Consider the following 12830-nt stretch of genomic DNA (forward strand, 5'->3'; position numbering starts at 1 on the left):
AGCAGTGAGACCCCAGATCCTGAATTTCTTGTAAACAACTTGTTTTCCCCTGATCTGAGTGCCTACAGCTGCTCTGAGCACGAGACCTTCAAGGAGTTCCTGATGGCAGGAGAGTGGTTTCTGGTGGGTTTGGCTGGGGCATGGCTATCTCTATATAATCTGCCCCTGAACACAATAAAAAGAGCGTTCTTGGGGCTTTGGTGTCAGTGTTAAAAGGTCTGCGTGTCGGTCTGTCTCTGCGTCTGTATTCTCAACCTCCAGCCCCGTGCCCGAAGCTTGCGAACTGGGGTCTAGCGCACAGAGCGCAGACAGGAGCCATGGTGCGCAGCATCCTGTCCCTCAAGGAGCAAGGCAGAGAAAGGTGGCCTTTTTACCTTCTTTCCCCTCTGTGGACACGCCCTCTTCCTGATCCTCCTCGTCTTCAATAAACTCCTCCTCGTCCTCATCTGTAACAGGAACAGTTGTTTTAGGATGAGATTGGCCTGGAGGGGACATCTGTCTCCATTTCTGGACCCAACTGTGCACCTAGAAGCAGCAGGGACCTAGGAGGTACCGGGCTTGTGGGATCCCAGATCACGGAGTCCAGCCTGCATGTCCCCTGCCTCCTCCCTCCAGGTCACAGTCCTTTCGCCCTTCATCACTGCTATGCCTGAGGCCTCAGGGACACAGGAGGCAACTTTGGATCCTCAGCGGAACAGACACAGCACAAAGGGGAGGCAGGACAAACATTTCCTGTCCTTCCGGACCGAAGTCCTTAGTTTAAAGGAATTTGCTCAGCCTTTGAAATCAGCTTGCTCAGCATCTCCTGTCTCCACCATTCCTCAGTCAGCAGACAGGCAGTCTTGGGGCGGCCTGGGGTTCTTTGCTCAGGACAGTGTCCACCAAGGTGCAGTCTGGGTTCTCACTTTCTCATCCTGTGGCCTTCAAACTTTCCTAACAGGGTCATGCCCCTCCCACGATTCCCATCCAGGCCTTGGGATTACAGAGTCAGAGTTTGTCAAACATTACTTACAAACTAGAACACCATGGTTAAATTTGTAATCCCAGGACTCAGGAAACTGAGATGGGTTAGCCACAGATTTGAAGGCAGTTTGGGCTACATAGTGACACCCTGTCTCAACAACAACAACAGTAGCAGCAGCAAGTAAAACCTCCAGCCAAACCCCAGGATGCATACATGAACTGGATAATCCAAACCCCCAGGATGCATCATGAACTGGATAATCCAACCCCCCAGGATGTATACAGAGCCAGATAATCCAAACCCCCAGGATGCATACATGAACTGGATAATCCAAACCCCCAGGATGCATACATGAACTGGATAATCCAAACCCCCAGGATGCATACATGAACTGGATAATCCAAACAGAGGACTTGCTGTGTCATTTAAAGCCATAGTTACTGCTCATAATAGTTCCCCCAGAGAATCACTGAGGCCAGGGCCATGGAGTCGGCACATTGTCTCAAATGTCCTCGGAGAGTCTTGTGAGCCAAATGGCCCAGGTGGGGTTTGCACCTGCTACTTCCTAGCCGAGCGGCTTTGAACAACTAAGTACTCTATACTTAGTTTCCTAAACTCAAGGTGGAGGTGCTAATAGAACTCCGTCCTAGAGTTGATAGGATTTATGTCAGGGTCTCAGTGCTCTGAGCATAAAAAGTCCAATGAATAAATAAACTCAGGAATGGGTGCAGTGAGACACGCCTTTAATCCCAGCACTCGGGAGGCAGAGGCAGGCGGTTCTCTGAGTTCCAGGCTAGCCCAGTCTACTTAGAGAATTCTAGGATAGCCAGGGCTCCGCAGAGAGACCCTGTTGAAGCTGACTGTGTACATTTGATGTTTTTAGTGGATCTGCCTACCATCAGTGCACAGAATGCTGCCATTCAAAGGTCAAACAGCACACAAGCAAGTAGCATCACCATGGCCTTTACCTGTCCCAAAGTCGATGGCCCTCAGGGCTTCTGCTATGTGTTCTAGATCCACAGTGAAGTAGTCCATGCTTTCAAAGCCCTGCTCTGTCTTCCCCAGCTGGCAGCCCTTGGACGCTTCCACAATGCTGGGGGGGGGGGGCGGAGAAAGGCAGGGTGAGGTCTCAGGTTCCTTATAGGAAAAGAGCCCAGCCTCAGCTCTAGGTGGATCCGTCCCAGCCCCACAATCCATCCCTGAAGTGGAGGGGATGAAAGGGTAGAGATCTTCTCCAGAGTCAAGCAGAGTGGATGATCTAAGAAAATAGGGGGCATGAGCCGGGGATGAACCCCAACTCCTGGAGAATTAATGCACTGGGTCCCACTGGGCAAGTGTCAGAAGCCCTGGGGCAACTAGGGCCTTGGGTCACAGTTCCCGAGACACTAACCTCTTGATGAGTTGCTTGGCACTCTGTGGGGAGAAAGAGCAGAGAAGGTTAGCACTGAAAACCCCAGGGGACATAAAACAATGACCTCCTGAGCAGAGACTCAGGTACCACCCCATGGTGCAGTCCTGCCCTAAGACAGAATGTGGACATTTTCTCTCTGTCCCTGGTTTGCACAGGTCTTGGCCAGCATGCCTCCCAAAAAGCTGTCATTGTCTGAGCAGGAAGCCAGGAGTCTCGGGCCAAGTCACTCACAATGTCTGAAGTATCCTGGATGAGAGTCAAACAAACCTCCTTCTCAGACCGATGGTCTGGACAAAGCTGGCCTATGGGGAGAGCTGAAGGTATGTGTTCAATTGTACTTTTTTGTGTGTTTTTAATTTTTTCTTTGAATGTATGTGTGCCTGTGTGAAATTATGTGCACCACATGTGTGCAGCAGCCCTGGAGGCCAGAAGAGGGTGTCAGATTCCTCTGACTGTGAGCTGCCCAACATGGGTGCTGGGAACTTTACTCCAGTCCTCTGAAAGAGCAACAAGCACTCTTGACCCCTGCACCATCATCTCTCCAGACTGTCTGGGTTTTGCTGTTGTCGAAAGGTTTACTTATTTTTGTTTTATGTGTATGCATGAGTGCCTGCATATATGTATGTACATCATATATGTGCCTAGTGCCCTTGGAAGTAAGAAGCCCTCATTGGGTCCCCTGGAGCTGGAGCTATAGATGGTTGTAGGTACTGGGAACTGAATCCAGATCCTTTGCAAGAAGAGAAAGTGTTCTCTCTCTCTCTTTCTCTCTCTCCCTCTTCTCTCTATTATGTAGCTCTGGCTGTCCTGAAATTTGCTTTGTAGACCGGTCTGGCCTCAAAATCACAGAGATCTGTCTGCCTCTGCCCCCCCCCCAGTCCTGGGACTAAGGGTGTGTGTCACAAGAAGTCTTCTTAACCACAGTCATCTATTTTTTTAAAATGTGTTTGTTTGTTTGTTTGCAGACAGAGTCTCACTATGCAGTCTTGGCTGGTCTGGAGCTCCCTATTTAGACCAGGCTAGCCTCAAACTCACAGAGATCCTCCTGCCTCTGTCTGCATCTTCTGCCTCTGCCTATATCTTCTAAGTGCTCAGATCCAAGTCATGTGCCACCAAGCCTAGCCTGGCATGTTTTATTTTGCGATAACACTTCACAATTTCACCAAGTTGCCCTGGTCTCCCCTCAACTTGCAATCCTCTTGTCTCAGACTCTCAGGTATTTGGATTACAGGCATGAGCTACTATGCCTGGCATCTCACCAAGATTTAAAAGGCCTGTTCAAGGGCGAAGGAAGAGCACAGTTCAAATCCACCCAGACACTCCAGGGGCCACTCACCAAGAGGAAGGTGGCCCCTCCAGGCTCGTCCAGAGACTGAATGGCTGTTTCCACAAGTTTGGTGGACTTTTCCAGCTGTTCGCGGTACTGGAGGATCAGGGCCTCGATGAAGCTCAGCTTCTCTTCCTGCTCCTGCGTGATCCTCTGCAGCAATTCGCTCTTCTTCTCGTCCAAGATGGCGTAGAGGGCATCAAACTTCTGACTCAGCTCCTCCTTCACCTGGTGGCTGTTCTCCTGGGGAGAGAAACCTACAGTCTCATCTCATGGGGTCCCAACCCACTTTCTGAGACAGCCACCTGCAGCAAGAAGAGAGACTGTCCAGTCCTCATCGCACAGGAAACAAATGGGAAGAATGGCCTGCACGGAAGACTGACTTGGTACAAGTCAGCGGGATTTTCTCTCAAAATAAAAAAGGAAAATGGATTTGGCAGTGGCACCTTCCAGAATGGGATGCCACACAGAGGGATAGCAACGATCCCAACCTTCCTACTGCTCCGCCCACTTGCAGTTATGATACCCACTCCTGCCCTCCCCACCCCAGCTCCAACCCTTCCCCAAGAGACCAGATTATTTTTCTTTTTGGAGACAGGGTCTCAATGTGTAGACCTGGCTTGCCTGGAACTCACGACATAGATCAGGCTGGCCTTGAACTCACTATATGTAGGAGGTGACCTATACACAATTTCTTCATCTCCCAAATGCTGATGTTACAGACATGACATCACATCTGGCTGGGAAAACCACCTCTGCCTCTGCTGTCCCCGCAGCCTTCCAAAGCTCATCAGAAGTGCAGCCAGCTGCAAGCGTGTAATCCCAGCACTTGGCAGGTCGAGGTAGGAGATACAGGAGTTCAAGGTCAATCTAGACTACTTAGTAAATGCAAGGTCATCCTGTTCTACACAAGACCTTGTCTCAAAAAATCAAATCAAAGATAGGAAATAGGAAAGACAGACAGAAAGAGGACTGGAGAGATGGCTCAGTGCTTAAGACCACTGACTGGCTGGGCAGTGGTGGCGCACACCTTTAATCCCAGCACTCGGGAGGCAGAGGCAGGCAGATCTCTGTGAGTTTGAGGCCAGCCTGGTCTACAGAACGATTTCCAGGACTGACTGCAGAGCTACTAAGAAACCCTGTCATGAAAAACAAAAAAAATGCTCTTCCAGAGGACCCTGATTCAATTCCCAACACCAGCATGGTGGCTATCAACCATTTGTAACTCCAATTCCACAGGATCCGACTCCCTCTTCTGCCCTCTTTGGGCACTCTGCACACACATGGTGCACAGACATATGCTGGCAAAAGGGCCAGATACATTAAAAATATACACTAAGTGAGGAAGTGCGGACTTCCATTTCATTCCTGGTCCACTGAGTCAGATCCTGAGCTCCCACAGGCACCAGGGTCGAGCGTGAGCTTTTAAAGGTCCAGGAACCCTGCTCGGCAGCAGAATGGTTGATGCTAGAGACGCTCGTGGAGTTATTGGCAATTGCATCTGTCTTGACCTTGGGCAGAGTCTGGCACCGCTGCCGTGTTCAGGAACTATCTGCTGAGTGAGTGCAGGGATGACTGTGCCCCTTTCCTGCCATCTCTGTTGGGCACCCAAGGCTCTCACAGCTCAGGCCCTCCCCTGATGCCAGCTGCACTGGAGGCTTCCACTGCACCTCACCGCTGACAGGGCCGCTCAGCGCCCTCACCTTGGTCACTCGGCAGGAGTCCTCCAGCTGAGAAATGATAGTCTGCACTCGGTCGTTCCCTGCCACCAGCATGGAGATGCAGTTACTCAGTTCAGTCTGGAGGGGAGGGGGGTGAGAGAGGAGAGACGGAAATAGACTCAGGGCTGGCTGTTTCTCAGCGTCATAGCAGAGTGATAGCCTGCTCCCCTCTCTGAGGGCATCACCAGGAGAGTTGCTCTCCCTCCTTCTGGGGTGCAGTTCAGGCCTAAAGCAGAGACTTCCACAGATGCTATATCCTTTATGGATAGATGAGACCCAGAAAGAGAAACAAGTACCCCAAAACACACTGCAAGGTATTGAAAAAGGAACAAAGGAAAAACTAGTTTCTTTCTTTCTATATTTTTGAGACAGGGTCTTACTGTGCTGCCTTGTCTGGCCCAGAACTTACTTATGTAGACCAGGCTGGCCTCAAATTCACAGAGGTCTGCCTGCCTCTGCCTCATGAGTGCTGGGCTTAAAAAGCCTATGCTGCCATACCCTACTGCTAGTTCCTGACAGAAAGAATAGAACTGGAAAGTTCTAGAAGTCCAGGAGCTGAGTGGAATGCCAAGAGCAGAAAGGGGTGCTGCCTACTACACAGCCAGGATGCTAGGGTGGCCAGCAGCTCAGGGGAGAGCCTTGAATCTGTTTTGTGCTATATGAGAGACTCGAATGGAGAGGCCTGGGACCCCAGAGTACACAGGAGGAGAAGCTATGGCCTGGAAGGTCTGGCCTCGTCCCTGTGGCCACACCCAGGTGTTCTCAAGTGGTTCTAACTATAACCCATGAGCTCAGCCACCTCCCCCAGGGAGGCGACGGCTGCTGTCCCTGTGGCCTGGGAAGTCCCTTCAGAGGGACTATTCCTGAAAGGCCGGCTCAGCACATCCACAGAGGGGTCAAATCCACCCTCGGAATCATCCGGGCGGGCACAGCGGCTGTCGTCAATACCTTCTGTCCCTGGAAGATGTTTTGCAGCGGGGCTACCTCACAGGCCTGGTGGGCCCCGAACACCTTGCACAAGGAGCATGTAGGCACCTCACACGTGAGGCAGTAGATGTTGATTTTCTCGTCTTCATGCTCCTTGCACATCGGATGGTTGCCTTTCTGCAGGGGCCGACTGAGGGGGAGAGGAATCACACGTCAGGGATGTCTCCTCTCTTTGTCCCCAAGCACAGGAAGCCACCACCATCCACATGTCAGCTCCCAGTGTGTCAGGCTGCCTCAGATAGTCTCTTTTATCTTCTGGGAGCCCAAGACCAAGGAAGCTAATGAGATCACACCTGTTCCCAAACACCCAAACTCGGGCTCCGGTGTTGGAACTGGCCTGAGTTGGTACGGGGGACCTGGGGAGGGCCCCAGAATTCCAGAGTCAGACCCAAAGATGCTGACCTAAGGGGAGAGGCAAGAGTCCCAGAAACTGAATGGATTTGCCCAAGGTCGCCCAGCAGCACAGGCAGGGGAGGCTAGAACGCCTTTGCTCTAATTATAGCCCCATAACTCTTGGTTGCTGCGTCTGGACAACTGATTCCAATGGCAACCCTTATGTCTATATTTAATCTACCAAACCATAGCCTCCAACCAGGCCGGGGAGCCTGCTTGTTTTTCTTCCCTAAGTCTATAACATACAGTACCTGGCGTGAAGACCATGGAAATGAAACGCAAGTAGAAAGAATATATGAGCAAACACATCCTGAAGGCGTCCGAGGGCTCAGAGAAGGGGACAGTACGTACACTCTAAGCCTTGCTAACAGCACGTGGTGGGGGCAGGGCTGTCCAGAATCATACCGCAAACCTTGACCTACGCTACTCTCGGGGCCCAGAAGCTCTTCTTTTTAAAATTTTAAAAACTGCCTTTATTATGTGTGTATGTTGGGGGAGGGGGAATGTGTGTGCCACGGCACACGTATGGAGGTCAGAGGACAGCTCGAAAGAGTTGGTTCTCTCCTTCTACCATGTGGGTACTGGGGATAGAACTCAGGTCATCAGGCTTGGCGGCAAGCACCTTTACTCACGGAGCCATCTTGCCGGTCCAAGAGTTTCTTCTTTCTGTCCTAGGATGCCTTGCTCCCTTTATTGCTTTCTCCTTTTAGGGTGCCCAGCATGCTCCTCTCCAACATCAGCCATTTCCCAGCCTAGACTGAGGTTTTAGAGTCAAGTCCTTACCTACACGACCTCTGATCCTCAGCCCCTAACACGTAACCACCTCATAAGTCTCAAATAGTGACTGTCTCCATCAGTGCCCAGTGTCTCACCTCCCAGCAGCCCTGCATGGCTGTCACATGACCATGACCTCACTGCCCCCTTCCAGGAGCCCCTTTCCAGGCTTTTTTTGTTTTGTTTTTATCTTTGAGCCCAGGGACCCTCTACTGTGGCTGTGGTGATAGGTGTTTTCTCTTGCTGTTGTCCCCTAGGGTGGCAGTAACAAGACAGACTGTGAAGCAAGACAGAGAAGGCCTGCTGCCTGAGGACACCTCCCTCCATGGTGGCCAGGCGCCAGGCCAGGTCTTGCGTGATCTTCGTCTTCAAACCTCAGCATCTCTCAGTACTGTGCCAACCATGTCAGAATGTGACCAGCAGAGCTCTGAGCAGACCCTGGTTAAAGGCAGCTGTCATTGCCATTTACCTGTTAGGGAAAAACCCCAAAGAGTCTAGACACAACCTACTCTTAAGGACTCTACAGCAGGAGGCTGATACTGTAGACTATAAACTGTGTTATTATTATTACAGCCATCATCAACAACGTAATCATCAGAAATAGGCATTAAAGGGCTGACAAGATGGCTCAGCAGATAAGGGTGCTTGCATTGCAGCAGGAGGCTAGTGACCTGAGTTTGATCCCTGGAACTCGTGGAAAGGCAGAAGGAGAGCACGGATTACACAAAGTTGTCCTCTGACCTCCACACGTGGGCCATGGCATGTGTACACTCACCCCCACACCGTGCACTAACAACAATAAATAATATAAGTAATTTCAAAATATATGTGCATGTCTTCTCATCTGGGGAAGGGACTGGATAAAAAGCCTTGTGTTAGAGTTAGAAAGGGTTCTACCACTGAGCTGTATTTCCAGTCCCTGATTTTTATTAGCTTTGAAGCAGGATCTGGCTGAATGGTCCAGGCAGGCACTGCATTTGCAAGGAGAGCCTTGAAACGGAGAGCCTCCTGCTTCAGGATTCCATGTCTAAGGACCACAGATGACCGGGATTGCGGGCATATGCCACCATGCCCGGTGCTCAACAATGTCCATTTGCAGTGTTGTGTTCTAGCTATGTGAGATGCAATATAACAACGTTTAGAGTATTCACTGCTGAGACTGAAGAGACAGGTGAGCAGTTAAGAGAGCTTACTGCTCTTGCAGAGGACCTGGGTTTGGTTCCCAGCACCCATATGACAGCTCACAACCGTCTGTAATGCCAATATAACTCTGGTTCTAGTTCCGGGGGGGGGGGGGATCATGATAGCGATATCTTGTCAACTTGACTACATCTGGAATTAACTAAAACCCAAGTGGCTGGGTATACCATAAGGGATTTCTTTCTTTTTTCTTAATTAAATCATTTTTATGTGGGAAAACCCGCTTCTAATCCAATTTTTTTTTTGAGGTGGGAAGACCCTCCCCTAATCTGGGACACACCTTCTGCTGGTGCCCAATAAAGGACACGGAAGAAGGAAGCTTGCTCGCTCTTTGCCTCTTTGCTCCCGCGCTCACAAGCATGTCCATTCCCTCACTGGCATTCCAACATAGACTGAAGATCAAATGAGACATCCAGCCTTGTGTGCTGTATCCAGTATGACTGCTGTATGGCTGTATGACTCCTGGATTCCTGGACCTGCTGCTGGCAGACAGCCAACAGCCATTACCAGGCCCGCTGGACTGCAGCCTGTAAGCCATTCTAATAAATCCTGTGTATGTATTTATTCTGTAAGTTCTGTTCCTCTAGAGAACTCTGACTAATACAGGGATCCAGTACCCTCTTCTGGCCTCCACAGACACCAGGCGCTCATCTTTACTACCTGATGGCTTAACCTGCGTCTTCATTTTCTCATGAGAAAACGGGCATGAGACAGCCTTGCAATGTCACAGTGACACTGGACAGGAAACGCACGGAGGAGCCCAGGGTAGCCCCCACATGCAGTCAGTGCTCCACGAATGTCCAATATTTCAGATCTTAGCATCCGTCCCCTTGACTGAGTCTGGCTATGTAGGCTGGGCACGATTGCTCTGTTCTGCCTTGGCCCTCCTAGAGCTGGGATGGCAGCTATGCCCCGTCTTCTCTGGTCTGGGGAAGGTTTTAGGCTATAAGGCCATGAGGTCAGCAGTTTGGGAGTCTTGTTGAGGTGTTCTATTTACTTCATTGATGGGTAGGTGGATTGACTGGCCTTGGCGCTGGGGATCCCAGCACTCTGGGCCAGGGTTTCGTGTCTTCTCAGCAGGTTCTACCATCAAGCCCCAGTTAGTACGCCCTCCTTTAGGAAGATCACCCAGTAGCTGTGTCTCTTTCCAGTTGGTGCCCAACCCTACACACCCCTTGCGCACCCACAAATCCTGTCCAGATCACCCCCTTCCCAAGCAATAAACATTGGGTAGCTGACCAAAACTATTATTATTGTTGTTATTACTATTACTGTTGAGGAGGGGTGGGACAGGGTCTCATTCTGTAAGCTGCGCTGGCCTGGAACTCATAGTAATCCTCCTGCCCCTGCCTCTCAAGAGGTGGGATCATGTGAGTCACCACACTTAGATGACTTCCCTTCCTTGAGACTCCATTTCTTATTCTACATAGGGATAATCCTGAAGGATGAAGCCTTCTCCGTGCCTGACTCCTGCCGCCCTAAGACCACTTGGCCGTATTCGCCCCAGGTGTTTTCTCCGCCATAGACTTTCTCTCTTAAGCACACACTCACATCCGTGCTCTGGCCCCGGGGTTCTCTTTCATGCCCCTACTACACCCAGCGAACTCAAGAGCTGAGGTTCTGTCTGAGGTAGAGGGTGATGACTCTCTGTACTGATGAACTCCTGGGGGAGGGGCTACAGTCTCCTGGGGGAGGGGCTACAGTCTCCTGGGGGAGGGGCTACAGTCTCCTGGGGGGAGCAGCTGGGCAGAGGGCTGGGCTGCAGAGCTGAGCACTAACCTGGAGCACTCCTGCTTGTAGATGTCAATGATGTTCTCCACCAGCAGATTCCTCTGTAGGCCGTACACCCCATGCCGGTCCATGATCACCTCGTGGCGGCACGAGGGGCAGCGGAAACGACCTCCCGACATGGACACCGAGCCACCGCGGTTGGTCCAGTAGGGATTCGCAGCCTGAAGAGAGCCAAGGCAAAGATGAGCCTGGAGTTTCTTCCTCCTCTGGTCTCTAGCTCTTTCCCCAAATGACCCAAACACACTAGCCAGACCAAAGGACACAGGCTGCAGGTCTCTACCTAGAACCAGCGCACCCACGTGGTGGAGTGTTGTATTAGCCAACATGAGTTCAGGTCATGTTGAAAACATGTTCAACTTTTTTGAACAAAAGTTCAACTCTTTTTCTCTGTGCCTCAGTTTACCACTGATATCACAGGCCTTAGAATTAGTGCCAGCTCTTGGGATTGTTAAACTGTGAAAGAACATTTTTGGTTTCTTTGGTTTTGTTTTTGAGATAGGGTCTTGCTATCTCAAACTCATTGTGTAGCCCAGACTGGCTTCAGACTCCTGCCTCAGCAACGACGTCTGGCTGTGGAAGGCCATTTTCTGAAGCCGCTCGGGACCCTTGAATCCCTCTTCCAATGCAGTCACCACAGCTCAGGAAGATGGCGTCCCTTCTGCCCCCGTGCAGGAGCACACAGCCTCTAAGGATGCTGCAGTGGCTACATGCCTCTTGCCACCTCCTCCCAAAGCTCTAGGCCCCCTGCCATGATGGAGCTGGCTCCTGCCCCAGGGCCTGGGTTCTCTCGCCTCTCTGCCCGCCTCCCCTTCCCTCTTATCACTTAGGCATTTGACTCCTGAGTAGAGAATCGACAGTGAGCCATCCAGGCAGAGCAGGGGGCTGTAGGCAGGGTGGAGACCAGACAGTTTATCATGGAGAAGGGCTGGGGCAGCCCCCCTTTCCCCTTAGCTCCCCTCCATCCCTCTCCCTGCCCAGAGGTCTCTGCATGGCTTCACATGGGAATGAGTCAGAAGCCTCCCACACTGTGAAGGAGGGGAAATCTGAGAAGCCTTCCTGGGGGAGGAGGGGTTCCAGGTCCAGGCCCTACTTAGTGCTGACCTGGAAGATGTCGTTGGCACACTTCCGGCAGAGGTTGTGCTGGCAGGGTAGGATGACCACAGGCTTGGTAAACATCTCCAGGCAGATGGGGCAGATCAGCTGCTTCTCCAGGTTCTCCATGGCGTTTCCATCCGGAATCAGGCTAGATTTATAATCCATATTGCTTTGAGATGTGGCCGCCTCTTCCACCCGTGTCACCAAAATGAAACTGGAGGGCTTGTCTTCGCCCCACACACACTCGATCCTCTTTGTCTTCTCCCGGCGTCCGATTTCTGTCTTGGTCTGAGGTACCTCTGATATTTATAGCCGTACCTCGGTCACATGAGCCCCAGGAGGGGACCAGCTGAGCATTCCGAAGCCAAGCTGCTGGCGGGGCTTGAGTTTCCTCCAGGCACCAAAGATTTGTCTCTCTCAGATCACACGTGGGGATGAGCAATCGCGTTCCCCTGGGACGGGGGGTCGTAAACAAGAACAGACTGTTCAGAGCCAGGCGCAGGGCAGGGGCCAGGTACCCGAGTTTCTGGCAGAAGTTGGCCTCTGCCCCCTCCCCGCGCCCCCCCACCGCCCACCCCCCCATCTCCCACTCCCCTACCCCCACCCCCTCCGCTGCCAGTCAAGTGGGAGTGAGGAAAGGGACCTGGAGAGAGGGTTCCTTGGCGTCAAGGGATGGACAACCAACCAACCAGCGCTCCTGTACCAACCTAAGTCAGTTCCCTTTCTGGATCATTGAGCAGCTACAAGATAAGGGCTGGAGGTAACCCCTCTGTGAGCCCTTCTCCTTGCCTCAGGCTCTGGCCAAGCATCTTAACTGGGTCTTCAGAGACTCCCACGCTGGCAGCCCACCCTGACACCCCTGAGTCACTTACTGCACTTCATGCTAAGAGGGCTTTCTTGAGATCCGGTGGGGATCCTCAGTGGGAAAAGTGCTTGCTGACATCCTGCGTTCACATGTCCAATTGTTTGCCCTGCACGGGATACTCACAGCCCAGAAAGACGAACATGAGATCCCTTCCTGTGCCTCGGAATCCTGGGCCCTGGCACGTGGAAGCCTGCCAGAGGCGCCCTGGGCTCTGCATACATGTTCATTCTCGGACCCCAGGAAGAACCAGAGGCCGTAGAAGATGTGGATCTCTTGAGACAAGAGTTGATCAAGATCTAAGG

General features: G+C 51.8%; 1 protein-coding gene across 2 annotated transcripts in view; it reads right to left on the reverse strand.

The window, feature by feature from the left end:
- Trim63 (tripartite motif containing 63) overlaps positions 1-12203 on the reverse strand; it is a 15700-nt gene extending 3497 nt beyond the window's left edge. For both annotated transcript variants that reach the window (XM_050153222.1, XM_050153233.1), the window contains exons 1-8: positions 11670-12203; positions 10557-10729; positions 6372-6540; positions 5406-5501; positions 3712-3945; positions 2355-2377; positions 1933-2057; positions 375-446 (exon numbers count right to left, since the gene is read on the reverse strand). In XM_050153222.1, the coding sequence (XP_050009179.1) occupies positions 375-446; positions 1933-2057; positions 2355-2377; positions 3712-3945; positions 5406-5501; positions 6372-6540; positions 10557-10729; positions 11670-11828 (1051 nt within the window). In that variant the 5' untranslated portion in view covers positions 11829-12203. The remainder of the gene's footprint in view (positions 1-374; positions 447-1932; positions 2058-2354; positions 2378-3711; positions 3946-5405; positions 5502-6371; positions 6541-10556; positions 10730-11669) is intronic.
- Between the last annotated feature and the right edge of the window lie 627 nt (positions 12204-12830).

The sequence above is a fragment of the Alexandromys fortis genome, unplaced genomic scaffold (assembly GCF_014885135.2).
Source record: "Alexandromys fortis isolate MF-2015 unplaced genomic scaffold, M_Fortis_MF-2015_v1.1 scaffold_26, whole genome shotgun sequence".
NCBI classification, from domain to species: Eukaryota; Metazoa; Chordata; class Mammalia; order Rodentia; family Cricetidae; genus Alexandromys; species Alexandromys fortis.